This window comes from Patagioenas fasciata, chromosome 5 (assembly GCF_037038585.1).
Source record: "Patagioenas fasciata isolate bPatFas1 chromosome 5, bPatFas1.hap1, whole genome shotgun sequence".
Lineage (NCBI taxonomy): Eukaryota > Metazoa > Chordata > Aves > Columbiformes > Columbidae > Patagioenas > Patagioenas fasciata.
Window position 1 is genome coordinate 48,477,063 of NC_092524.1, and position 27,936 is coordinate 48,504,998.

Below are 27,936 nucleotides of genomic sequence, written 5' to 3' on the forward strand. Positions count from 1 at the left end.
GGTTATAGAGCTAAGAACAAATTGTAAAGTGCCAGAATACTTTATTGTTAGGTGTAAAACCTTTTTCTGTTGACAAGTGCAAGCAGTCTTGCAGTTAACAGGACCCTGGGGACTTCATTTTCATTGGAAGAATGAAAAAGCAAGAGAAAACATTTATGTACAAGCTAATACTTTTTGCTAGGGCCTGCACAATTTAGACACAGACCTGCTACAGGACACTCAAAGGCGAATTTTACATGTCTGAAAGCACTCCTTTTACAACGGTATCTCAAAGAGTTAGAACTGATCTGGTCAACCTGAGTCTGTAGGAATACAGTAAACAGGTATGTGCTGTGTGAGCACACTCGGTCCTGTATCACAAGCCTGATAGGGTTCTGAGACCATGAAAATAAGGCTTACAATTGGGACTAATTAAAGCCAGTGCAACATCACTTCCTCAGCCTCCCCTGGTACAGCCAGTGCCTCATACTTGTATCCTTTCCTGAGAATCCCCATATAGGCCCTGCCAATCTTCCCATCCTTGAGACTATGAGAATGAAAAACTTGCTAGTATGGCTGTCCTGGGCTCACGCAGCTTCCTCAGGGGTATCCAGGATAGCTTTCAGAAAATACCAGTCTTCCCCTCCTACTTTTTGGGAATGGGAGAGGCATCGAGGCTTGGGTAGTCTGCAGTGGGCTGCTGCCTTTGCACTACTGGTCTCCACTACCTCTTTGTAAAGAAAGGATACACTCCCAAAAGAAGAATTTCTGTATAATCGTAGGTGATATAGTGTGTGTTCGTTTGTTTTCTTCTGGCAAGGTCCTTCTAGAAAGGCTATAGCTAAGGAAGGAACTTTTTTTTTCCTTTTCCTCTCCTGAAAGAGTTATTTTCATCCTTCGTGATGCTGTTGACTAATCCACCTGTGCTTCAGGATGTCTGTCCAGGTTCTTGCATAGAGAGCTTATGCTGATTGCAGCTGTGTGGTCTCTTGCATATCTCCCTGCCCAGAAAAAGGTACTTAGAACTCCTGCTGATCATTGGTTGTTCCTTGGTGGACAGGACCATCCTGTTCATCTTGCTCCTGTTTCAAATGCTGTTACCAACATGCCATACCTTGACTACATGTCAAAGCTTTTGAAAATACACACTGTACTCAGGAGCAAGAGGATGTAATGTGAGGACATGGTCGGTATGGGTCATTCTGCATGAGGAGAGGCAGACATCCTCTCTGAGGGACAGTCTTAGAGGAAATCCCTAGATCTCTCTGTTCAGGTAATATTTTTTGCTCAAGGAGAGGGAATTCTGTGGAAGCTATGTGCCACCTGGCTGGCTCAGTGTCACTTCTGACATTTAGCTAATACAAATATGGTTGTCATTCTCATTTTTCCCAGCTCTAAGAAACGTTAAAATGTATAAAAGCCGTCATGTTATCATCAGTTTTGATGATAGCATTAAACAGTGTATTAAGCCATTCCCTTTGGTGTACAATTCATACCTCTTAGCTTGGAGGTGCATTTCTTATTAAAATGCCTCAGTTCCACATATTGTGAAATAATATCCACTGAAATTCCCCCATTTTATTTATGTATTTAAGAGAAGTTGGTAAGGGATTTGGGAAAACAAATGAATTTACTGCTTGGTAATAATGTAGCATCATAAAAGGTACAGTGCTTATTATGCAAGTTATTTTCAAAGAGATTTTTAGGCGTTTCATTCAAATTGGCTTTGAAATGAGCACTGTTCCAGATGGACTAAAAAATATCTGAATGTCCCCAGGGACCGCATGTTGAGTCAGAGATAAGGGGACAGTAGAGTTGGAGGGCACTTTAGAAAAGATTGTGTTGCAAGATTTCCTTTTTCTTCTCATCAAAACAGTCAAGATATACATAACTAGTGGTTTTAGTTACCTCAATTTTCATGATTTGAAACTGAGTTTTAAAACTGGTTGTAGAGGGTACTGACCACGCTGCTTCTGAAATTCAGGTTCCTCTAAGGGTTCTCTTGTTCGACACCCAAATATTGAGGTAGCTAACACCAAATTGCTCTAAACCATCAGTTTGGCTTAACAGCTGCAGTGTTAATGTGGAAAGGGGTTAAGTAATAGTCATCAGTTGTGTTGTCAAACTGGGAGGAACTGCAAGCCCTAGAGGCAAAATAAGACAATATGACAAATGGTCTATGTTGGTGGCTTTGCCAGAAGAGTTACAGGCAGAGCTTATATAAACAAGCTTAGATCTTGTGCCATGGTGGGGCACAGATAGTCACTTAGCTGTGCTGGGGAAAAGCACCTTTTTTTCTTGATGTAATTCTATCTGTAACTGAGAGTTTTTCTTCAGAAGAGCTGTGTTCTTTGCCGAAGTAGACAAAAGGTGAATAATTCACCCAGCCAGAGCCATACAAGAAAAATTTCTTGTTTGGGCACTTCCATACTCAGGTTCCAGCAGTGCCCAAAGAGCTGCCTGCTCGAGGCATCATCATGGATTTGCAGAGGTTGTTCCCTGGGAATATTTGCACTGCATGGCCTAGCCCTTACCAGGCATGTGTGCAGTATCACAAATGACTTAATACTAATTTTTCTCCATTCTATTTCATTATTTTATGAATAATTTCTTTTTAATTTAAACTTTAACAAAATAGGACTTTTTGGCCTGTAAAGGTTTCATAGGCTTCTAGGATGTAGGTGACAGCTTCCTCCTCCCATTATCTGTTCTCTCTTTTGCTTGTTGTTCTTCTTCAGCACTGAAAATGTAATCAAAGTCACTGGGGCCCCAGTAGACCTCAACTTGTTGATTAGAATTGGATAAACTAGAGGAATTCTGGTGGGAATGGAAGGCATTTATGATGACTACCTGGCATTTTTCTCTGCCCTTTTTTATGTACTTGTCACTGTATTTTCCCACATCAATCTCATAAAACATTCTCTTGCTCATGCTTGAAATATTGATATTATCCTACAGCAAAGATAAAAGCACATCACAGAGCAATATGGCTTGGTGATAGAATTATCTGCAATACACAGAAATCTCTACTGATGTTTAGGGCTGGCATGGTATTAAACACATTACTTCTGCTGACAGGCTTTTTCATTTCCTCACATCATGCAGGTAGGGGAATTTGAAGGAAATCTAGTTTTCAGTTCTAGATTTGCTCAATAAAAAATGTAAACCAGAAATGCTGGTGGATATGGTAGCATCTCTTTAAATCAGAAGGTTCTCACAGAAAGTTTAAATAAGTTTCAGAGTATGCTATGTGTTTTTATGTGTGTATGTATATGTTTGTATGTCCATATTCACAAATATATCTATATATACATCAATATTTATACAAACTCTACAACTGCTTGGTATTTAACAAGTCTGAAAGGACAGGGGAGAATCCAAATTCAGGCAGTTAAAAATTAGTATCAGTCAACTTTGTTCTCCTTTGGTATGGGCTTCATGATGCAATCTTTGGTAACGTTTTCACTCATTATTTCTCCTCTATCACTTTCTCTCCATGCCTTGCACAGAAAGGAAGAGTTTCTAGCTCAAATTGGGGATCTCCTTTCGAAGTGACTGCCCTTTACATAGGATGCCTGGTTCAATTTTAGTCAAGTGGAATGGGTAGTGGATGAGGTGGGGAGGGTTCTTGAGCAAAACATCAACTAAGGGTCATGGTAGGATGCTGGGTAAGTTATTGAAATAGTTTTTTTTTTTTTTTCCTCAGGCCATCCCTGAATTATATGTTCTTTGTGTTCCAGTCCCCAACTTGAGATGGTATAGCTTGGATGAAAACAATATTGAGCCCTGAAAACAACAATCGAGTCAGTGCTAAATGTGATTCAAATGCGTAAGGTGTCATAAGGTGCTAAACACTCTGTGTAATCAGAATTTGCAGTCTGAATTTGCACATTCAATACTAGTGAGTACTTTGACTTAATTCCCCTGTTCCTGAGCTCTACATTCATAAAATGAGCCTATCGCCTTAGAAAGGGGTTGTCAAAAGTAATTAGTCTTTGCAAAACAGTCCAGTGCTTTGCTGAGTGGCATCACAGAAAAGCCCATGGGTTAGTACAGTGTGCAGGAGGGGCCACAAATGGAGCAATGAAGATAAAACAAAGTATCAAGTAATGGCACCTTCAACAGGCGTTATTCATCCTGTGTGCTGAATGAAGGAATGGTAACGTCAAAAAGAGTCATGTGTGTGATCATGTAATTAGAGGCTGTAACAAAACATACACAAGTGAAAACCAGGGACTGCTTTTATGCTGTATTTGTGCAGAAATTTATGCCTAGAAATTAATAATATTAAAAATAATAGTGGTTGCTGTTGGTTAGGATGGGAGAGAATCCAGTCGGGTGGCTGGGGCCGGTAACAGAGGGTGCTCCACCCTGACAGTCTGTTCTGTCTCTCACTGCCTCAGCTCTGCTCTCCGGACATTGGAGGTAATTCATACTTGCTTTCTATGTACCCCGTGGCATTAAATTCCTTTGGAATAGTTTAATACTGTATATTGTACAAATATAAACTATTCCTATGTCGTACACAATTTATTTGTGGAGTTGTGGATTTTGGAATATTATTTTTGTATGTTTTCAGGGTTACGCATTCATTGCAGAATAAAACTGAGTGTTCAGCTGCTGTACTGAACAGACCCAGAGCTGATCAGAGCACGTTGGCGTTTTCACATGTTGCTTGGTTTAGGGAGATCAGGTCTTCTGCGGCCCAGAAGGTGGTAGATTTGCAGCAGGAAACTCTGAGGTCTTTTCTTGCTACCGCTGCATGGTTGGATATCCTGTGTGAATATGGCACAAATTATTAACCAGCAAACCCTATTCTTTCTGTAACTGATGAGGGATTTACAAAACTTTTGAAAAGTTAGCTGAATATAACCAAGTATTTGTGCCTGCAATAAAATGTGTTAACAGAACAAATTAATGAGCATACAGAAAATGAGATGTCAGTGGTACTACATTATCTTGTCAGGCCGTTTCTCCAGGAAACCAGAGGTTTACCAGAATGTCTGGCAAAACTAACACAAAAAATATTGTGCTAATCCTTAACCTTCAGTAGCTATGTGCCTTCTTATTGCTAGCAGGCTACAAATTGTGTTTAGTATGCGAATTATTGTAAATGCATACCCCTTGCTTGAGGACATCATGGAGGTGAATTATATGTGGGCTGCTGGGATCACGCTGGCCAGGGGTTCTTATAGCTACTTTTGCAAGGGGACTGCTAAGGTTAAATAGCATAGTTTTTGTAATATAGTCTTTCCTGCTGGGTATGACTTTGATTTTTTCTCTCAGGTTTAAGCCTTGACAGTTCGAAAAAAAACCCAATACTTCTTTCTCATCAGAAAGTCAAGCATATTTGATATGGTTAATTCCTAGAAGGTGAGAAAATATGTATAATTTTATAGAGCTCCTTTTGGAGCAGTAGTGCCAAAAGAAGGGCTGTTGTTGCCATGTCCATCTAGACTAGAACCTGCTGTCTCTCGAGAACTGTGGGAGAAACAGTTGTTTGTTTTTTTTTTTCTCGAGAAGCACTGAACCAATGTCAAAGCTTTTAATCCTATCCAAAAGGAACAAGTCAGGTTATCTTGTGCCATCTTTTTGAATGTGCCAGCCATGAGTCTAATATATAAATATGTAGACTTTACATGTAAACACACCCTGCAAGCAAAAGTTGATCCTGTGTGCTGGTGTTACATTACCTTTTACATTACTGCTTGTTCTATTATAGGTAGCGCTCAGGTCAGTGCTATTGAGCGTGTTTCTTTGTGTGGCAATTTATATTGTGTACAGAGTTCCAGAGGACAGCGGGGGGGATCATATGGCTGTAGGTTGTGCAAAGCCTCTGGTGTACATCCATCATTTTCAAGGCAGCAGGAGAGCTTATTCTTTTTGCCAGGCTTTAGCTGCAGGAGCTGGGATGTGCCTCCCCCTGGGAGCTCCTGGTGGCTTGCTGCGCAGGGAATATTCAGCATTCAGTGCATCCGTGCTGCAGCCGCCTGGCAGAGCACCACGCTTGCAAGAGGGCATGAGAGAAAGCATAACCCTGTTTAAAAGCACTCGGGCTCATCAGCAGACTGTGGTATTGCAGAAGAGGAGGGGTAACATGGCTCCATAGTTCATCCTTATGCAAATAAGGTGCCAGCTGGCAGTAGAGAAAAGGGACTGTTTCCTGGGATTGGGAAATGATGCAAGCAACAAGGTAGAGAGATGAGGTTATGTGTGTGCTACTCTTGCTCCTTGTCCCATTGCAGCCCATGAAACAGGGAGACATGGAAGGAAAAAAGGGAATGAGGTCAAAGGAGAGGGGAGACACAGGAAATTAGTCATATTCCCAGAGAGCAATTAGTTTTAGGAAAGCTGAGGCAGTGCAAGGGAGAGCACTGTTGCCTACCCAAGTTTTATCTAGATGAGAAGGCTAGTAACTCTAAGTGAGGCTACAAAACAACTCTACTTTAGCTTTTCATTTTCTTACTCCAAAGGCAAATAAATGCATATATAAATGACCACAGCAGTTAAACACTGCTCCAGTGAAGTAGCATTCTGTTACATCTGCCTGGCAAACACCTGGTTGTGCCTCTACAGAAAACATATTTTGAAACGTTCCCTGATAAAGAATTGGGGTTGTTTTTTAAACGTAAAATGTCTTTTTATTGCTAGTGCATAATTTAATTTTGAGGCCACTGGTGTCTGATGCGTATTTTAAAATCTTAGTTTCTGCAGGCACATGGTGTGTCGTTGTGTCTGCTCATTTAATTTTTCTGGAAAGAAATTTTCTAGCTATTACAGATGAAAGCATGAAAAAGCATCCCAGAATTCCCCCTCCCCTTCCCCAAATCTAAAAGAAAAAGGCAAATAAAACAAATTCTAGTATGTTAAAATAAAAATAGTAATAATTTAAAAATTATTATTTTTACACTGGGGGGGGGCAGTTCCCAGATTTGCACCTCAAGGGCTGGTAGTTTTAGTAGCTTAAGCTTCTAGACTGCAGCCTGGAATTCAAGGCCCACAGTTGTATTTGGGAGTGGGCAGACTGTGACACATGGTGAAGAGGGAAAATTCCCTTTGTGATACTTCATTTTTGCAGTGTAGAAGGACTTTCTTGAGCTGGGTGTGAGAAGGGGCCCAAGAGTGGAGCAGGTTGCAGTGGGATCATGCTCAGGGATTGCTTGCAGAGAGCTGCTTTGCAGTGAATCTGAGGTTCCCCTTCTGTGATGCCAGATCCCTAAATTTGGTAACTGATTCTGCCCTTATGGGTTAAGTTGCACTGTCTTGTAGATTATATGATGATTTGAAGAATAAGTTCTGTCTGATTAAATTCTATCCCATTTTGGGACCACACATCTCACCTGACAGTGGTGTGGGATACCGCAATGTATTAACACCGTTCTGCCCCCACTGCTGCATAATGACACCAGTTTGCAGCATGTTTTGTTGAACAGGCCATAGGATGTGATAATTTCTCTGAGCCCTATACTTGGCTGCAGAAAAAACAAAATGGGATGCTTCTCCTAACATCTTTCTGGTAAAATCAGAAATGCAATCTGTGGTCCAGATTTTTTCTTTTTTTTTTAAACTGAAAACACTGAGGAATGAGCCAGACTGAGGAGATAGGAGTGACCTTTGGGATGATGAAAGAACCATGGTTGGTCATACTAAAAGGGAGGGAGCTGATTTGTTGTGGCCACTGAGCACAGTCAGACTCCGCACTTCTCGCTAATTCTGCAGTTTGTAGACAGCCAGGACTGTCTGCCCCCATCTGTTACCACACTGCTCCCGTAACGATTTACCACCGTCTTTCTCAGCATGGCACATCTATGAAAGTCATATCTATATGAGCACCAGTGTGGAAGCTTGAGCTGTTCCCACTCACCCTTGTTAAACGAAGTTGTTCCAGCTGCGCTGTGCGGCAGGGCTGGTGTTTTGCGAAGGCCTTGGCACTGCCTTTTCTGTGGTGGTGCTGCAGTCCCTGGGGTCACAGCTCTTAAGGATTAGTCACTGCCTTCAAGCTCAAGCTAATAATAAAAAAACAAAGCAATTAATATATTTGAAACACATTTATAAAAGTGAATGAGGGAGCCCATCTGTTCTGTCACAGAAAGATACCTTAGGCCTGCACATCCCTTAGCTGGAGGAATTTTCAGCCTTGTCTTTACCTATGTGTTTACCCTCCCTCCTGGCTTCCCCAGGCAAAGCTGTACCCTGTGCTGTGGTGAATGCTGCTGCAAGGGGGCACTGGGAGCGCTGCTGTGGATTGCTGCAGTTGGGTGGCCCCAAGAATGGTGAAGGGCAGTGGTCTGAAAGAGTGTGCTTTTTTAATTAAAAAAAAGAGCAGTCAATTTTAGATATGAAGATAAAAGCATTTTGAAAGCTTTTCACTTTACAAAGCTCTGCTGTGACATTTAGATGCATTTATACAAGTTAAAAAGGAATTTGGCACCTTCCCACCTCACTCAGCAGGCTTAGAAGAGGAAAAAGCAAATAAAAAGATAGGATTACTTGATATATGTTGCTTTGTTTTGTTCACATTAAGTGTTGTGCCCATTGATGTTGGGTGAGTACTATTACAGCCCACAAAGGGCCTTGACAGAGGAGTCATATTCAGTCAGGTCCAGCGCTCACTTTCTAATGAGGAAAGATAATTATCAAGCCAATCTCTGATGACTTTTTACGCATTTAATCTGAAGAAAGAGAAGAGCATCTTCTGTCTAGTACAGACTTGAGAGCAGGGCCAGCAGGTATAACAGAGTAATCACTGAAGGTTTTGTTCATTATTTCCCAGAAAAACACGGGGCAAAAGTCTTTGTGTCAGTGCGTCTCTCTGTCTTCAATGCTCTTGAGTTCAACTGGTGCAGTTTGACTGTGATGGCCCCACTTCTCCAAGCATCTTTAGATCCCATCAGAAATGCTCTTGATGAGCATTTTATTACTCAGTTTGGCAACCGAGTAGTCTCTCTCCCTGCCGCCCCTTTTCTGTTTGACAGGGAAAATCTGAGGTGTATTTGATGGGAACTGATTATGTACAGTGTGCTCTGAGGCATCCACTCCCTTGGCTATAGAGCTGTGTAGTCATGTTTGTATGCTTGCATATTTTTTGTATGTTATAAATGATTTGGGTAGATTTGCCTGCTACCTGTCTGGGTTCATACAGATGAATGTGCATGTGTCTTTTCTTTGAAAACACACAGGTGCTCATCCCAGGGGAGCATATAGATGAGCACATGCTCTGGGAGATATTTCCTTTTACATACACGAGTGTATTAATGTCTGGGAATTTATGGCTTCTGATTATGTGGGAGCTCTAAGACTACAGGGCCAGCTGTAACTTTGAGAATTGTCTTGAGAATTTTCTAGTATATTTTTCTTAGTTGCAATACAAATTCATGGTGCTTCTGTTTTTGGACACTTCTTCATAACAGATTATTTCACTGATCCTATTTAGCACTTGGTCGCACAGTCACACTAGAGGGGTTGCCACTAGGCTGGGAATAAGTGCCTCTGGATAGCACTGCATAAACTGATTTTGCCTCAGGAAAAAAGGCAAACAGAACTGGATTGTGAAATATGGAAACTTTAGGAAATTGCCTCTTGCTTTTAGGACAAGGTATTGGGAATCTCAAGCAACTTGGTCAGATACAGAAGCTTGGAAACAGCTCCAGCTAATACTTAGAGTGTAATTTCAGTAAGATTTAGTTTATATTTTCTTTTACTTTGCAGTCAGTTCTTCTATAATGTCTCAGTGTTTTTTGTTTCTAGCACCCCATAGGTTTCTGCAGTGGAGGTGCACACTGAATGTGAAGACAACTGGTGGGACATTTGAGCTTTGGATGCTGGGGAAGTGGGTTTTGCATGTTAGCTGGGTTACTCCAGGGTCAGCAATGGAAAAGTTGGCAGGATTTGGTTGCTGGCTTTAGACATCAGCATTTACAACTCATTGTAGAGAATGGAAGTGAACAAACCTCACAAGCCTGCAGTTTTATGATACCTGCAGCTTGTCACTGCATTGGTTTATATATGTTTCAAGATCTTGTCCTCATATACTACTAGATCAAGACCAGTACATCTTGATCATGTAGTCTACTGAATAGGCAATTTTTTTTTCGCGCTATAGCAAGGGGGAAGAGGAACACCCTGACCTCTTTTGATTCATTCTCACTGTTCTCTGCAACACAAATTTCTCTGAACACGGGGCGAGGCACTTAAATCGCACTATTAGCTCGGAGGGGAGAAAGCTGTGAGTAAATCTTATTGATCCACATCCCAGTGTCCAGCTGCTGAAACAACTGTTAAAACAGGTGTGTCTAATTTTAGCTTTTGAAAAAGCTGGGTAAAGTGTTGGCTGTGTTTCAGCATCTTTTGCTTAAAGAGAAGGCAGGTGGCATTCTCTGAACATGTTGCTATTGAATTAGAGATACCTATTAATATTGGTGAGTCAACTTAACTTAATTCTTGCAACCTGCTAACAAGAGCACTTTGAAAAGGATTGGAGAAGAATGACAAGTTACCTTGAATAAACCAAAAGGGAAAGAGATTGCAGTCTGTGTGTTCTGGCAACAGCAATTTAATCAATGTAGGTGCATCTGTGCTATCTGTCACTTTGCTGTTTGTATTTCTTTCCCTGGGTGACTTAAGGCACGTATGTCCTAGCTGTATTTTTTAAATGAAGGCATACTCCACTGAAGTAACGATTACAGATGCACATGAATAGATAGATACGTGAGAGAACATTAAAAAAGCCACCAACAACCCTGCTCTGACTGATTTTGGTTTTTGTTGCAAAATCGAGCTTTCAAAATTGAGGCGTGCTGAAAGTAAATGTAACATTTTCCCCTTCCTGCATTCCTTTCAGTCTTTAATTACAGGATCATGTTATTGTGGACTCCTGATTTGTTTGTGAGGCAGAAACAATCATTAAAAGAAACATGTTTGTATAGTTAGAAAATCTGTAGTCTGTGAAACCCTTGTTTTAGTCACTATAAAAGTTAAGGTGTCTGCTGAAGAATGAAGAGGAAGGAAGGGGGGTCTAGTAATTAAAGAACTTCAGTGCCACCATGGGTGCCTGATCCATGTTCCTATCTCTGCAGTAGCCTTCCAGAGTGGTGCACTCTTCCTAAAAAACAGTAAGTATGTTATAGAAGTGAAGTGCTGGACAGCAGAAGTAATGGATTATTATCACTATATACTTTTATATTAGTCTCTTTGCATCCCCAAGAACAATGGCTTTGAAAGCCAACCACTAATTGCAGTGGACTGTGAATCCCCCAAAAACCCTGTTAGAAAGAAGTAGAGGGGATAACAGAAGATATTTTTAAAATGAAGCATTTTGTTCATGTTCCTTAGCAGCATCTGATCGTGCTGAGGAGGGTATAAGTAGCATCTAGCTCCTCCAGATGTCAGCTATTTAGAGAGACACACACCAGAAGTTCTGTGGACAACAAATGACTGAATCCCACGCAGGATGCTCTTCTTGGCAAGAGAAGAAATGGGAGTGAGTGGGTGAGCCTGTGTGCGTTCCTGTGCAGGATGGGATGGGCAATTACAAAAATGGGAGATAGAGAGGCAGAAAAATGAAGATGGATGGGAGTAAAAATACCTGCTAAATGCCAGCTGTCCTACTTGGACAGTGTGGGATTGTTGCCTGGGGTAGTCTCAGTGCTTTGTCTAGTCTGATTTTAATCCTTTAAACTTTTTTTTTACCATGATTTATATAACTTAAGCTACAAAAAGCTCTCTCTATAAACAGCTGGGTGTATATATATATATATATATATATATAGGGAAGTCTGTAGTCTACCTGGAGCCCGGATCAAGGATATTGCTAGAGAGCTCCCCAGACTGGTGCACCCGACAGACTACTACCTGCTGCTGGTCTTCCAGACAGATGGCGAGGAAGTTGCTTCCCGTAGTCTAAGGGGAATGAAGAATGACTTCAAGGTCTTGGGAAGGATGGTGAAAGATTCAGGGGCTCAAGTGATCTTCTCTTCACTCCTTCCCTCTTCAAGTGACGATGTGGGGTGGAATGGGAAAATTCAATCTCTAAATGGTTGGCTCCAAGACTGGTGCTACAGGCAGGGCTTTGGTTTTTTTGATAATGGCTGGTTTTATAAGACTCCAGTCCGGACAGTGTTATGCGGGAAAGGCTTATCTCGCAGGGGCAAAAGGATGCTGGGGCAGGAATTAGCTGGGCTCATTTGGAGAGCTTTAAACTAGGCTCGAAGCGGGATGGGGTTGTAGTTGGGCTTGCCCCAGTGGGGCAGCATTCTAAAACAGATGAGGACCGGGTGGTCTCCTGTGCCCCTAGGGAGAAATTGGTGTGCTCTGCTCGCTTCCTGAAATGCCTGTACACCAATGCGCGCAGCATGGGGAATAAGCAGGAGGAGTTAGAATCCTATGTTCGGTCGGGAGATTATGATCTGGTGGCAATTACAGAAACGTGGTGGGACAGTTCACATGACTGGAATGTGGTCATGGATGGCTACGCCCTTTTCAGGAAAGACAGGCCAGCCGGGCGTGGTGGTGGAGTTGCTCTCTATGTGAGAGAGCAACTGCAATGTACTAAATTCTGCCCAGGAGCGGATGAGGAACGAGTTGAGAGTGTATGGGTCAGGATCAAGGGACAGGCTGGCAGGGGTGATACTGTTGTAGGTGTCTATTACAGGCCACCAGATCAGACTGAGGAAGTTGATGAGGCCTTCTATGCGCAGCTGAGAGTGGCCTCACAGTCACAGGCCCTGGTTGTTGTGGGTGATTTTAACTTCCCTGATGTTTGCTGGAAGGACCATTCAGCCAGCCAGCCACAGTCCAGGAGGTTCCTCCAGTGCATTGATGATAACTTCCTCATGCAGATGGTGGAGGAGCCGACCAGGAGAGGTGCACTGCTGGATCTCATCCTCACTAACAAAGAGGGTCTGGTCGAAGCAGTAAAGGTTGAGGGCTGCCTGGGTTGCAGTGACCACGAGATGGTGGAGTTCAGCATCTTGTGTGGCAGGAACAGAATAGCAAGTAGAATTGCAACCCTGGACTTTGGCAGGGCTAACTTCGGCCTTTTCAAGCAATTGCTGGGGGAAATCCCATGGGCAAGACTGCTTGAAGGAAAAGGGGCCCAAGAGAGCTGGATTGCATTCAGAGATTGCTTCTTCCATGCTCAGGATCAGAGCATCCCCACACGTAGGAAGTCGAGGAAGGGAGCCAGAAGGCCTGCGTGGTTGAATAGGGATCTGTTGGGTATGCTCAAGCAGAAGAGGTGAGTTTACAGGTCATGGAAGCAGGGACTGGCCACTTGGGAGGAATATAAGGCTGCTCTTAGAGGATGTAGGAAGGCAGCTAGGGTAGCCAAGGCCTCCTTAGAATTACAGCTGGCGAGAGGGGTCAAGGACAGCAAAAATAACTTTTTCAAATACATAGCAGATAAAACTAATACCAGAGGCAATGTAGGCCCACTGATGAATGAGGTGGGTGCCCTGGTGGCAGATGACACAGAGAAGGCAGAATTGCTGAATGCCTTCTTTGTCTCTGTCTACTCCGCTGGAGGCTGTCCTGGGGAACCCTGTACCCCTGAGCCCCCAGATGAAGCCAGGTTAATGGAGGAGTTTGCTTTAGTCGATGAGGACTGGGTTAGGGAACAATTAAATAGTCTGGACATCCATAAATCCGTGGGTCCAGATGGGATGCATCCGCGGGTGCTGAGGGAGCTGGCTGAAGTCATTGCTGGACCGCTCTCCATCATTTTTGCCAAGTCTTGGGAAACGGGAGAGGTGCCCGAGGATTGGAGGAAAGCAAATGTCACTCCAGTCTTTAAAAAGGGCAAGAAGGAGGACCAGGGTAATTATAGACCGGTCAGCCTCACCTCTGTCCCTGGAAAAGTAATGGAACAGCTTATCCTTGGTGTCATCTCAAGGCATATCAGGGATAAGAGGGTCATTAGGGGCAGTCAGCATGGCTTTACCAAGGGTAAGTCATGCTTGACCAACCTCATAGCCTTTTATGAGAATGCAACAAGGTGGATGGATGATGGCAGAGCGGTGGATGTGGTCTACCGTGACTTCAGTAAAGCCTTTGACACAGTACCTCACAGCATCCTCACAGCTAAATTGAGGAGGTGTGGTCTAGACAATAGAGTAGTGAGGTGGGTTGCAAACTGGCTTAAAGAGAGAAGCCAGAGAGTGGTGGTCAATGGTGCGGAGTCCAGTTGGAGGCCAGTATCTAGTGGAGTGCCTCAGGGGTCAGTACTGGGGCCAGTATTATTCAATATATTCATTAACGATTTGGACGAGGGAATTGAGTGTACTATCAGCAAGTTTGTTGATGACACTAAGCTGGGAGGAGTGGCTGACAAGCCAGAAGGCTGTGCTGCCATCCAGCGGGACCTGGACAGGCTGGAGAGTTGGGCGGGGAATAACCTGATGGAATTTAACAAGGGAAAGTGTAGAGTCCTGCATCTGGGCAGGAACAACCCCAGGTTCCAGTATAGGTTGGGGAATGACCTATTAGAGAGCAGTGTAGGGGAAAGGGACCTGGGGGTCCTGGTGGACAACAGGATGACCATGAGCCAGCACTGTTTCCTTGTGGCCAGGAAGGCCAATGGCATCCTTGGGTGTATTACAAGGGGGGTGGTCAGTAGATCGAGAGAGGTCCTCCTTCCCCTCTACTCCGCCCTGGTGAGACCCCATCTGGAATATTGTGTCCAGTTCTGGGCCCCTCAGTTCAAGAAGGACAGGGAACTGCTGGAGAGGGTCCAGCGGAGGGCAACAAAGATGATTAAGGGAGTGGAGCACCTCCCTTATGAAGAAAGGCTGAGGGAGCTGGGGCTCTTTAGTTTGGAGAAGAGGAGACTGAGGGGTGACCTTATTAATGTTTATAAATATATAAAGGGTGAGTGCCATGAGGATGGAGTCAGGCTCTTCTCAGTGGCAAACAATGATAGGACAAGGGGCAATGGGATCAAGCTGGAACACAAGAGGTTCCACTTAAATTTGAGAAAGAACTTCTTCTCAATGAGGGTAACAGAGCACTGGAACAGGCTACCCAGGGAGGTTGTGGAGTCTCCTTCCCTGGAGACATTCAAAGCCCACCTGGACACATTCCTGTGCGACCTCACCTAGGCGTTCCTGCTCCAGCAGGGGGATTGGACTAGATGATCTTTGAGGTCCCTTCCAATCCCAAACATACTGTGATACTGTGATACTGTGATATATTATTTTCAGCCTGTAACTAGTGACCTAAGAAAACCTAATAATGAGAGTGGTTTGTTGCAGTGCAGCTCACTGGGAAAAAGCAAAACAAAATGATTAAACTGTCCTCTGTTGAAAGCAGATTTCAAGGATGTATTTCTTTGTATGCAAATTTTGTTAATAAGTTCTTTAAATCTCAGCAGTATTTCTGGGGACAAGTCAAAGAGTCTCATAGAACCCACAAATAGCCAGAGGGTTTGGGGGCTCCCCTCAGATGCTACCTCTTTACCCAACAGAAGTTGGAAACATGCCGTCATGCTAGTTTTGAAACTTACTTTTGCATCGTATTTTTCTGCTATCTGGAACTGTGTTAGATAATTTATTTCTCTTTCCTGTGCAGTTTCTGTTCAGAGGTTGGCTCTGATACTGAAGTGATGTTTGAGGGTGCAGAAGGGAGACACTGTGCCTGCCTTTGTGTTCTAGCCATCTAGGTTCTTTTGCCGGCACTAGATGAAATCTTCCCTTTGCAGTGGAGAGTAATGCTTCAACAAAGTGGCACAGAATTACTCACCTTTGAAGGTTTCCTTCTGGTGCTGCTATTTCTGTTGTCCTTTAACTAAAACGTACTTCATCACCATATGTATGCAGTACAGATCTAAGATGCTGAATTATCTGTCTCTCATACCATAGTCTTTGGCTCTGCTTCTCTTTTTACAAAGGGTTTCTTGCAATACAGCCCATAGTGAAAAGCTGCCATCCTGCAACTTCAGTTGTCACACCTCTTGAGGCCATACTGTACTAGTGTGGAAACATAGTGTTATTTTAGTCTGGTTTTCTAAGGAAATGATGCTTCTGCAATCATTCTGTCTGGCCATTGCCCATTCGGTTGCCTGGCCAGCAACCACCACATTTGACAGGAGTGTTGAAGCTACGAAGACACTGAATTCCTACAGAACTTGTTCCTCATCCCTGATAAGGCATTAGGGCTGGTCCACCAGCTGGTAGGCTTGCAGCTCTGGACCTGCCACAATGCAGGCTGCCTCTTCCTTAGCCAAAACAAGACATGAGGAGGGAACGAAATGAAAGGTGTTACAGGGGGTAAGGAAACATGACAAAAATCTGAGCGCATCAGAAGAGGGAATGTGAGAGAAGGTGCGGGGAACTGAGGGTGATGCGATGATGCTATTGTGGTGGATGGTGGGGTGACAAAGGGGAAACCTGAAGCCTCGTTGCCTGCTGATTTATTTCTGTGCTTCTGCTGCTTGTAGAACAATGTGTTTTCAGGGAGTCAGGAATATCAGATGCCCTCTTTTTCTCTGCCTGCTGCTACTTTTCTGAGGATTACATCCAGTGTAGGGACTGGCAGTAGGTAATAAGCATCTCAGTGCAAGAAAAGGTGTTATACAGAGCACCTGTATATCTGTTTATTCTGTTGATCACATACTGCTCTCTGTCTCTTCTGGGAAATTTTGATCGCTTGGGCTGTCATAGAATAGCTACCTCCTGATTTCTGTGCGGGAGGAGATCAGAATGCAGAGATGAAGACAGCAACAAAATGATTCAGAGTTAGTCATTCTGAAGACCACTCATTTTTCTTTCATCCTCACAGTACCCACCATACTCCTGCCAGTACCCTGGAGGAGTCAATGACAGACTGTGTGTTGCCATCCTGAGTGCTCACTTTTAGTGACTGATAAAAAGGGGAGGGAGGTGAAGCATGGCATCTAGTTAAAACTGGGCAGACCTAATTATAACTTAAGGAGTGACTTAAGGGATGAATTAATCCAGGGTGCAGATGGCTTTTGTATGACCAACCAGAAGTTCAGAAGGAAGAAAGAAAAAGTGTGATTCTTCAAGTGAGTTCCCTCTATGGGTTGCACAGACATTTTCCCATTTTCTTTTTCTGGTTTCCTCTGTAGTTATCCCTGCTGACAGACTGAGGAAGAGGTAAAGAGACTGAAGAGGAGAGAGATAAATAGAAATATGTGTGTGTGCATGCACATGTGTTTGTATGCATCTGACTACTTTAAACGTTGTCCCTGCATCCCTATCGTTAGTTTTTCCCATGGCATTTTACAATGAATAGCTGGAGGTTTTTCTCTGTCCTGTCCAATAAATAGCGCATCCACATTAGGAGCAGTGTACGCCTTATCTGTTCTATACGGCCTATGAGTGAGGGGGTGTGTTGCTCCTTCCTCTTCTTTTTTCCCCCCTTCCTCATTTTCACAGCTGCCTGGTTCTTAAAGCCCATATGCTCCTGATGTCTGCCTGTGCTCTGATGTCAGCCTTTGCAGCTCCAGTGGGGTTTTATTGCTGCTGAATGCCTCCCCCTACACAAATTCCCTCCCATTTTACTCAGAGACCAGGGTGCTGGGTAGAGGGAAGCATTCAGTTTGAGAAAGCAGGCTTTTGGCATCCATGTGACTAGCACAAACACTCTTTGAATCACAGGCAGGATGGAGGATTTGACAAGATAAAGAAACTGCTGGTGTCTCAGGAGACCTGCAGCGCTGGAGAAGCTTGTGCGGGTGGAATAGAGTTTGAGACCCTGGGAAATGACAGGAGAGTGAGGTGCTTCACCAGGAGAGAGGTGTTTTTAAAGCAGTGTCTGCTCTTTACATTTATCCTCACTATTGTGCTTTTCTTGAGCTTCTCTGCTGGAGACCAAGTGTCCTAGTAAGTCCTCTGATCAGTTGCTGCAAATGGACCTGGAGTGTATTTTGCTTCCATCTGTTTGATTAGTTTGAGTGGGTGTGTTGCATGCCTTCAAGCCAGGGCCTGTCCTCACTAACATTAAATATATCAGCAGGGAACAGGTAGTTGGTACTGTACCTATCACAGCGTAATGCTAAGCTGCATTTTCTGAAAGTTGCAAAAACTTTCAAAAAAAGTAGTAGTGAAAAAAGCCTAGGAACCCCTGGACCAGAGCTTAGCCATATGTTCCATGTTATACAATATAAACCTGGAAGAAGTTAGCAGGGTGCTAATATGAACCCTCCTTCTATGCGAGGGGGTCACATATCTTACAAGTAATGTAAACAGGAGTATCATCAATGAGATACATTAAATAATTGTTCTTCTGTATGCAGTGCTCATGAGACTTCATCTGGAGGACTGCATCTGGTCTGGGGCATTGCACTTCAAGAAAAATGTAGATATTTGGAAAAAGTCTCTAGTAAACTAGCAATTATGAGCACAGTCTAAAATCCACAGATCTCTAAGGAACAAGAAAACAAAATCTCCTTGTCTAGGACATAGTAGAAGTCTTCAAAGATGTAAAAGATATCCGTAAAGAGGAAGGAAATAATCTTTTGTCTATGATAGGACCGAAATAACAGACGACAATACTGCAACTGAAAATGTGTGTGTATGTATAGGTGTGCTAGGGAATTACAGGCTGCTAGGAAGGGAATGTTTAGAAAACTGATAAATCAGGCCAGTTTTAAACTTTAAAATGGAGCTCTACTGAACTCATTAATTAGCAACACACTTTATGCTAATGGTTAATTCTCAATCATTATCATTAATTATTACTTTATATACAAAACTGTTAGTCTTTAATGTTTATCCCCTAAATTAACTGTGACTATGTAGTACCATAGAGCTGATTCTCTGTAGTAAGCACCGACAGCTACTTTCCTTGCTGATCTTAGCTGCAGGAGAAGAGGTGAGAAGGATGAAAGAAGCTGGAAGTGATGCTGGCTTGTCATCTTCTGTATCACATTTCCCTTTTCATACCTGATGTTTTAATGCTACTTTCACTCTCCCAAAAGTGGGATCTTCAGCTGCTAACAGCACTGCTTCTCTTGTTATTTTTTCCCAAACATTCTGCTTGTGTATTCAGCAGGACACTCGGATGCCTCCTATGAGCAACTAACCACCTCTTGTTTGCCCAATTGGTAGACGTGCTACTCACATACCTAGTGAAATGCTTATCTATACTATCATACTGTTATTAGTTACAATATTTTAGTATGTTTCTATCTGGGCACAAGGAAAGTTAATATTAATTATATCCTTATTAATGCATTTGTAATTTACAGGTGTCACAAGCCACTTTTTTACTCCAGCAGATTTGTGAAAAAAAAATGGAGAAAAAGATAAATTATGTTGATAAAGTTGAGCACTGGTATATATTACTTCCAGAGGCACTCATTTTTCATAATTGCAAATTAGACAACATCACCAAGAATGTTGTAGGTAAAATTTATCCCGCCTTGGAGTTCCTTGTCTACTATGAGGCCTGTTACTTGGAGGGAAAAAATTCCTTTCTGCTGCGGTTGAGAGCAACTGAACTATATACTGTGTACTACCCTGTGCAGGTTGTGTAGCACAGACACCACAAAAAAATGGCTGTTTCCATTGGGTGAGGAGAAGGCCATCTAATGGTCTTATTGTTCATTATGCCTTAGCCGGTAAGTTGGTTTGCCACAGACTGTGCAGCATGGGCTCTTTAGGGTTAAAAGCAGAAGAATTGTTCCCCACAGTGTCTTCATTTGTCCTTTCAATTTTTTTGGCTTTGCTCTGACCTTCTTTTTGTCTTCATCTTCTGCACACTGACAAGGTATGCATCCTAAGCAATTGCACCTACCAGCATCTCCCCCATGAGCAGCCTTGGCCGCAGGAGACATTTAACTTTTTGTCTGGCTGGTGGTGAGACACTTGTGTCATTGAACGATTTCTCCCCTACATCTTTCTTTGCTTTTCTTTTAAATTTTTTTTTGGCAGTTGGGAGACTACAGCAAGCACCAGTCACCTGGCAGTTATTGCTGTGAGGTGAACAAGTGATTACAGGCAGAAGCCAGGCAAGATGATAGGTGGAAGAGAGAAGCAAAGCAGAGGGGAGCCTGTGCACAGTGTCTATTAGAGAGCTCTCTTTTCATTAGCACAGAAAACAGTTTAAAGGAGCAAAAGCAACAGTTTTTCCAGCTTTTTCTTTCTGTATCATACAAGATTTCTTTGAGTGCAAAAGGAAAATGAAAGTCTCATTTTTGCTTTTATAGGTAAAAATTAAAATAGTTCTCTATTTACTGCAGCAGATATTTTAACTCTAGCCATTCCCTGTCTCTTTCTATTTCAGACTTTCAGGTATTATTTAAGTTCTAGAACTCAGAGCTCTTAAACAGTTTCCCATCTCTTTTCTTCCACACTAAGAATTCATGGGATAAGTGTTAGTTCTGCAATGCTAATATTTAGCATTAGCGTGTAAGGTGCTGGACTAACAGACCTCAGAGATCTAAATATAGTTCTATACAATAGATACAGCCAAGATGACAGTAGGTCACACGTCCTACTCCGTGATTTGCTGATGTGTCTAACCTCTTGCTGCTGTGAGAGTCACTAAAGGCAAGGGGTTGCAGCAGCATGTTATCCTATGCAAGGCTCACACCTAGGCTGGGAACAGGCTGTTCACCTTAAACTTGCCAATACTGATTGCAGCCACAGGGAGAGCAAGGTACATATATTTTTGTTTCCACAAACATAGTAGCTACTTGCATCCATAGTATCAGTTGCTATGAACTATGTTAGAGATAATTTGGCTCAACATAAAATCAGGCTAATCACAGAGCTGGTTAGAAAGTCATCTCCCTATAAGAGGGGGCTGTTATGAATGATGGAAACCAGTTCTCAGCACATACTACAGGTCCCTACCATTTTATTCTGCTATCCTTAGTGAAACATAGGTAGTAGAGGCAATGAAGTATGAATTCTGCAACAGAAACATCAGAAAATTAAACAGTTGGGCTTCTTCATTGGTGATTGAATAACTATTTAAGGTCGAGCATTGGACAGCCCTGATTTCTTCAAACTTGGCCAGTCTTCTGGTTTCTGTAGACTTTCTGAGCAAACCTTTGATAAAAAGTCACATTGTCTTAAATGATACAAGAAGTAGAAGCAGGTTTTGTTTCTCTGCCTGACAAGATTTAAGCAGCTGCCATTGATTCCAGCTTCTGCTGAGTGTAAAAGGTACAAATGCAGTTCCAGCCTTCCTGGAGGAAAGAGCTCTTCAACCCCACAGAATTCGGTTTCTCTTGTAAGATGAGAGTCTCAGCACACAGCGGACAGGCAGACTAGGGCCTGTTTAGCCAACTACAATAAAGTACCCCAGAGGCAGGGATCAAAGTATTTGTGACACAAAAATGGAGATGATGGGTACTTGAATAGCAGGAGCTTCTCACTATTGTTGAAGTAAACCAAACTTAGGCATCCTTCATTTAACGCAAAGCACATTCATAATTACTGATCTAGTATAGGGTCCAGAGTGTGAGAAGGATCTTGTCCTATTTTGTGAGGCAGCTTTAGGAGAGAGGATGCTCGCTGGTGTCCTGTGCAGGTAGCTGGAAGTATCTCTGTGGCACATTCAGTGAAGATGAGAGACTTACAGGCCCAGGGCTGAAAGAAGTTGCACTAGTTGCTGCTGTGTGAAGCCATTCTTGCCAGTATCTATGCCTTTCCTTTCTCTTAGGTTCACAGACTAGCAAACTTGAGCCAAAAAGGTGCTGTTTGCTCATAAAGCTGGTCCAGCATATGTTGGCTCATACCTTTCCAGTAAGTCTTTAAGCTCTCCAGGGACAGGACTCTGCTTCTGTTAGTTTACATAGTGCTGAGCACACTGGATTGTCCTGTATATATTACCTAGTAAACAGGACCAGTTCTAACACATTATTGTCAGTTTGTATTAGCAAATTCTGAAATTGCCTCTTTCCCAATTACAGTTGATTCATGCTTATCAAAATGAGATATATTGCTGTATTTGTGCCTCGCCCCCTCTTCTCCTTGTTCTTGCTTTTTTTTCCACCAGCATAGGACTGTAGGTGTGAAATTTCAGAAAATAAATGTCTGACCTTTGCAAGATTTCTGGCCCCCAAATTAGATACTTGACAGAACTGAATTTATGTCCGTCATCTTCTGTCAAAGCTCCCAGTGGTTACTGTTGCTTTTGGCTAAGTTACTGCTAGCCCAGGCTAACTGGTTGTCATCAGCTTGAATTTCTCTTCTCACAAATGAACATCAAGGGTCCAATCTCCCTTCACTGATGTCAGTCCACTGTCTCTGTTGAATTTACTTGTCCTGACATAAATAAGAACAAAACTAGACTCCAAAGCTCCTGTATTAGTTGCTTGTGGCAAACACTGGTCCCTTGGAGCTGAGCTGAAAAGAGAATTAGACCTGCCCTATGTCACTGGTGCCTCAACTTTTGTAGGTAACTGGACTTACTAGCTGCTAAAGGAGAGCACAGGACCCCTGAGAATAGATTGCTCTTTTGTTTTTCAAAGGTGTGGAATAGAACTGGGAGCTACAGAGACAGTAGTGAGTTGGTTATACACAGAAAAAGTGCTGCATAGCAGCAGCTCTGTGTGGTCTTCAGCCCTGTCCTGGAGCAATCCTTCCCTTTCCCTCCGGATGAGTGGACACGGATAATTCTTTGGTGCTGCTGGGTCTGACCTGCGTCTGGAGGCTGCCTGCAGAGGGACAGTGATGACAAGGACAGTGGGGCACCAGGAACTAGTCTCAGAGCAGTTAATTCTGCCGGCAGTGCTGAGGAACTACCAGCATTTTGGTCACTGCTGTCCTTAGCAATATTTGAAGTAACTTGCTAAAGACAAAGGTGTCTATATGTTAGTCCTACACTCTCTACAGCATACAATACCCTCTCATTTATTTTATTTTATTTTATTTTAGCCTCTATTTTAAGATCAGAAGCAGAACCTTCCTCTTGTTCTTGGTAAAGTATGTTTGTTTTTTTTTTTAAAAAAATGGAACTGTTCTGAACCTTGACAGAAACAGTTGAGTCTGGAAAAAACTTTTCAGTGACAGGGTATTCTAGCTTAACCTTATTATATAGCAATGTCTTAACCTTATTATATAGCAATACACTGGCTAATACTGTACCTCATCAGCCTCTACTGCTTGGAGCCAGAGCTGTCATCTCTCTGGCAGCCACCCTGCATTGCTAAAAGCTAATGGAGATTCCCCTTTGGATCCAGTTTTAGAGATCTCTGATTTTAGAGAAGAACTGATTTTTTCAGTTCTGAGTGCAGCAAAGTAATTAACAGCTAAGATTTAATAGGAAATATAGAGAGAGTTGTGCTTGTTGACACAAATAAGGGAGAGTAGAAACTTTTCCTGGGCTTGAAGCCAATTGGCTCTCTTTCTGGGATTCTAAAACCCAGAAACAATTGCTTTATTATTTCTCATTTCTGCAGAATATGGTCGCCCTATGCTCTTGTAGTAAAAGAAACAGCTATGTAAGAAATAGTACTATTTTTCTCATGTCTGTAGGGAGCAACTTATGATGGGAACCATTATCATTTAAGGCACCCATTTGAGTTCTGAAGGCGCAAGAGCATTTAGAAAGACTATATTAACTAAGCTAATAGGAAAATAACAATTCCTCTTTTGAAGTAAATCTGGTCAGAATAATGTTGTTGAAACTCCACTTCTGACTACAAACTTCCCATTGTGACCCAAGAGGGGAAACTGGATTTGAAATTTGCCCTCTTCCTGCAGTGTTGCTGCTAAATAAATGAGTCACCTGTGAATTACAGGGCAGTAAATACAGCCACCGACACCTAATAAAGCAAGGTAGAGTGAAGTTCTAGTACTTTATGGTGTCACCAGAACTCTATGATGTATTTATAACTGACTTCGCAGTTTTTTTTCCTTTTTTAAAATTTATTTTTATTTTTGTGTTGTACTCATATAGATTGACTCTCTTGGCCTTCGTCCTTTTTTGCCTAAGACTGTTTTTACCCAATGGTTTGTAGCAAAGGAAGGTTGGTAGGCAGAACTTAGGACAACTCCTCTGCACAGGAGCAACACAGCATCTCTGTTTCTCATGTTTGGGGACTAGGAGGCATTTTGTGTCTATGGCCAGGACAGTGTCAAGTGATGCTTATGTCCTTTGTATATCCCCTGCATCTAAGCTGGTACCTCTGTGTGTGGGGAAGGGGTTGGTGACAGCATGAGCCGAGGAAAGGATTGGTGATTTTCTTTGGCGCTTGGTAATTTGCTGTCTATTGCGGGCGCTCTGCCTCCCACAGCAGCCCAAGAGGTGCGTGGCATGAACAGGGGCTCAGGTACAGAGAAGAGGATGTCATCTGTCAGGCTGTTAAAGGGAAATTAAGACCCCAAGGATGTTACCATTGTTGTGTCAACTAAGAAGGTCCCTCTTCTGTTTTTTTTTTCTCTTTTAGCAACAGGGCAAACAGTTGCAGGAAAGTGGCAAGGGGTGTACCTGTGCAGTTCTCCTGCTCTTCTGTCTGGAATTGCACTTCATGAAACACATATATTTTCCATATAAATGAATGAAATTTCCACCATTGCATTCTGGAGAAGCAGCACTGAGTCCTTGATGTTTAGATCTGGAGTCCCATTTTAAGTGATTGATCCAGTAATGTGTGATATATTCTGTCCTTTTTGTAATGCTGTGGTCATAGAAAAAGAAAGTACAATGATGGGAGGCAGATTTTTGTTGCATTCTTGATAACTACTTGGATCTGAAATTTATTCAGAACAGATTTCTTGTATTTTACAAATAAACTATTCAGTGCTGTGTATTTAATACCCATTCTTCCTCCTTTCCCTAAGTAAAACTCCCTACAGTTTAACTACACACAAAATATTTCAGAGTACTTTGTCTGTGGATGTGGGTGAAAGTCAGGACTTCTGTTGTGAGGAATTCAAGGTGGATACCGGCAGCATCCTCATGGGTCAGAAGCCTTTCAAGAGTGATATGCTGGGTTATATTTCCACTCCTCTCCCAAGGCAGTTAAGAGTGTAGGGAGGCTTCCTCTCAAAGACAGGATCCTTCTGGGTATCCTGCCACATATAGCGCAGCAACTCCAGTTTCCTCAACAAAACTCAGAGCCAGAACAGTTGTCTTGCACAGAGAGAACTTGCTCTGTGCCCTGAGCATGACACTGCAAACCTGCTAGCCAGCAGGCACCTCCCTGCAGGTTACTCACCCCTGCCTGAGGCCGTGCACCCCTCATGAGGAAGGCTGATATTCACACTTTAAGGCTAACAAATGGCCACCAAATCAGACAAATGTTTATTCTAATAGCAGGTACTGGTTAGGTTGGACAATCTTGGTGTCTGTTCTGCTCAGTTCCCATGACTATCAGGCACTCACTGGCTCAACACCTCTGAGCCTCTGTTTCCTTATCTATAGAAACGTAAAGCTGTTAAATGGCTGCATTAATAAAATATTTTAAAGCACCCTGAGATTCCTGGGTGGCAGATGTTGGATAAATTTGAAAGCAGGATTCTTGCTTTCCAGCTTTACCATCCACAAATCATTGATTAAACGCAGCAAAACACTGAAGTGTTTCTGACTGCTCTAGCCCCTGATTCAGATCACTTAAACTGTAAGTTACTAGAATATAAATTACAAGCATATAAGGCTCAGGTAGATGTTCTAGGTGTGCAACTTGGGCTGATCATTACAAGTTAACTCTTGTGCTGTACCTAATTGAGATCAGTGGCTAAAAGCATTGCATCTTAGCTTCATGGAAATATATACGAAGTGTGTGAAGCAGGTTTCTGAGGCGCATGTGTGCACACCTACAAGCACAGATCTGGAGGGGAAAACTAGGAAACTCAGTCATAAACAATTTATTCTGGTTTGAATTAATAAATGAAGGCGAGGGAGGCAGTGCAAGGCAAGGCAAGGCAAGGCCTGTGGCTGGTTCCTTTTCCAAAGGTCCTTAATTACTCCCTGAGTGATCTTGCATAAGTCACTTCACCGTTGGTGACTGGCTTGCCCAGTGTGGCTGGGGATTTTTGCCATGTAAATTGGTAGGCAATAAATTACTAGATAATGCTGCTACGTTTATTTATTAATTTATGGGCTGTCACATCTGGGTACGGTCCTCAGTCTCTGAGGATTAAGTGCAAATAATACCGATTTGGACTCAGCCTATTGTTGCAGGACCATTTAAAAAAAAAAAAAAAAAAGGCAAAAAGCAGCACGGAGTTTTAGTGAGCGCCGTCCTTCCTGGTTCTCAGTTTGCTCCTGTGCAGTGTGGCCGCAGGATGAGAGCTAGGAAGGGCCGGCGCGGGGGAACGGTGCCAAATGAGCCCGTCCGTGTGGCACCGCAGAGGGACGGGTACCGGTTGCGCACCCCGCTCCCAGCCGCACGCGTCCCACTGGGCTCTTATCCCCGCGGCTCCCCCGCCTCCGTGCCCGAGGGGGGCCGGCACGGCAGAGCGGGACCGCGGCGGGAGAGAAGGTGCCCGTAGGAAGCGGGCGCGTCCCATCTCCGCACGGACCGGCGGGACGCGTTTCCCCAGGGGCTGCTCGGGGAGGGCAGCGGGCGCTCCTGGGCGGGGCAGATGCCCGGCGCTGGTTTCTCGGTGCCGTGCGAGGCGCTCCCCTCCGCTGGGTCAGTGCCGGGAACTTCTGTGCGAACAGTTTTGGGGGTCTGGGGCGTTTCCCGCTGGTGACAGCACCAGCCTGGCCCCTCCTCTCCCCGAGCGGCTGCACCGGGCCGGGCCGGGGACGGCGGACGCGTGTGTAAGGCACCGGCGCATGAATGGCGGGGGCGGTGCCGCCCTCAGACCCCGCCTCCCCCCGGAGCCAGCCAGTCCCTCTGCGGAGAGCTGCCGCCGCCCTCATTGGCTCACCAGGGCCGGAATATTTGCATACGGCTCGCCCATTCGTGGAGCCGCTTCCCTGGCCGCCCCGGCTGCGCTTCACCTGCGCCGCGGAGTTCCCCGCACTTGGCGCGCCGGCCGCCAGCATCCCGCCCCCGGCTCCGCTCGATCCGCGCCCCACCGCTCCGCCGGACCCGCGCCGCCCGGCCCTCCGCTCTCTCCTCCGTGCTTGCCTGCCTGGGAAGACCTGGCATTGCCCTCCCCGGCTGCGCAGGCTTAGTCGGCTTGAGCCGTCAGTCGCCTGGACCCGGTGGAAGAAGGATAACAATCCAGATCCCTGTGTGCGTGTGTGCGCGCGTGTGCGTGTGCCTAGGCGTTCTGCATTGCAACACTTGCTAGTGGAGAAGCAACAGAAACCCCCTGGAATTGGGATAAAAATAATCAATAATTTACCTGGGGTCTCTGGTTTATTTCTTCTTTTTCGTTTTTAGCAGTCCCTTTCAGCAAAGTGAGAGACGGGGATCGCAGGCAGGGAAAAGTCCTCAAGGACCCCGTGATCCTGGAGGAACCTGAGAAGTGCAAGCTCCAGGACCCTCGCGCTGACATGTGCGGCTTTCCTGCGTTCTCCCGGAGGCTCCGTGCGGCCGCGGGGTTCCTAGGACAGTAGATCCAGCCCTGGGAAACGACGCGTCTTATTCTTCTGTGTGTGGTTACTAACCTTCCCGTTCCCTCCCCTTCCCTCCTGGCACTCGCTCTTTCGCACAGACACATACTGTCTCTTTGCCTTTTGAGCACACACGCACGCCCTAGAGCCTCGGAAGCGACTCTTTCTGCTAGCATGGGTCCCCTGGCATCATGAACCTTATCCACTCTCCCTGGCTGGAATTCAGACTGCCCGTCTGTAGGTGTCCTGTGCCTTGACCATGCACCTGAGAATAGATCCCAGCATTTGCCCGGGACGCCGCCGCGCCTGGACCCTGTGGATGTGCTCCCTCTTTTGGGGATGTATCGTCAGCTCTGTGTGGAGTTCCTCTAACGTGGCTTCTTCTGCCTCCTCTTCCTCGTCTGTATCTCAGGCTCAGTATGAGCATCACTTCCACGGCAGCAAGCATCACTCTGTGCCTATCTCTATCTACCGCTCCCCTGTCTCCCTCCGAGGAGGACACGGTGGGTTCCCACTCTTGTTTCTTTCTAATCT

The 27,936-nt window shown here is 44.1% G+C and overlaps 1 protein-coding gene and 1 long non-coding RNA gene across 48 annotated transcripts in view; one reads left to right on the forward strand and one right to left on the reverse strand.

Annotated features, from left to right (window-relative positions):
* The window catches only part of NRXN3 (neurexin 3), a 1,036,700-nt gene that overhangs the window by 636,033 nt on the left and 372,731 nt on the right, over window positions 1-27,936 (forward strand). For 3 of the 47 annotated variants that reach the window (XM_065838220.2, XM_065838217.2, XM_065838219.2), the window contains exon 1: window positions 26,884-27,905. The exons of 40 other annotated variants lie outside the window; for them this stretch is intronic. In XM_065838220.2, the coding sequence (XP_065694292.1) occupies window positions 27,662-27,905 (244 nt within the window). In that variant the 5' untranslated portion in view covers window positions 26,884-27,661. Of the gene's footprint in view, window positions 1-26,877; window positions 27,906-27,936 lie in introns of those variants that run through there. 4 more of the 47 variants (XM_071809523.1, XM_071809524.1, XM_071809522.1 and 1 more) reach the window with 4 other exon arrangements.
* LOC139828123 (uncharacterized) lies at window positions 565-27,413 on the reverse strand. The gene is made up of 3 exons (XR_011739410.1): window positions 27,192-27,413; window positions 7,844-7,985; window positions 565-4,754 (listed from the first exon to the last, which is right to left on the reverse strand). It is a non-coding gene; the product is annotated as an uncharacterized lncRNA (long non-coding RNA).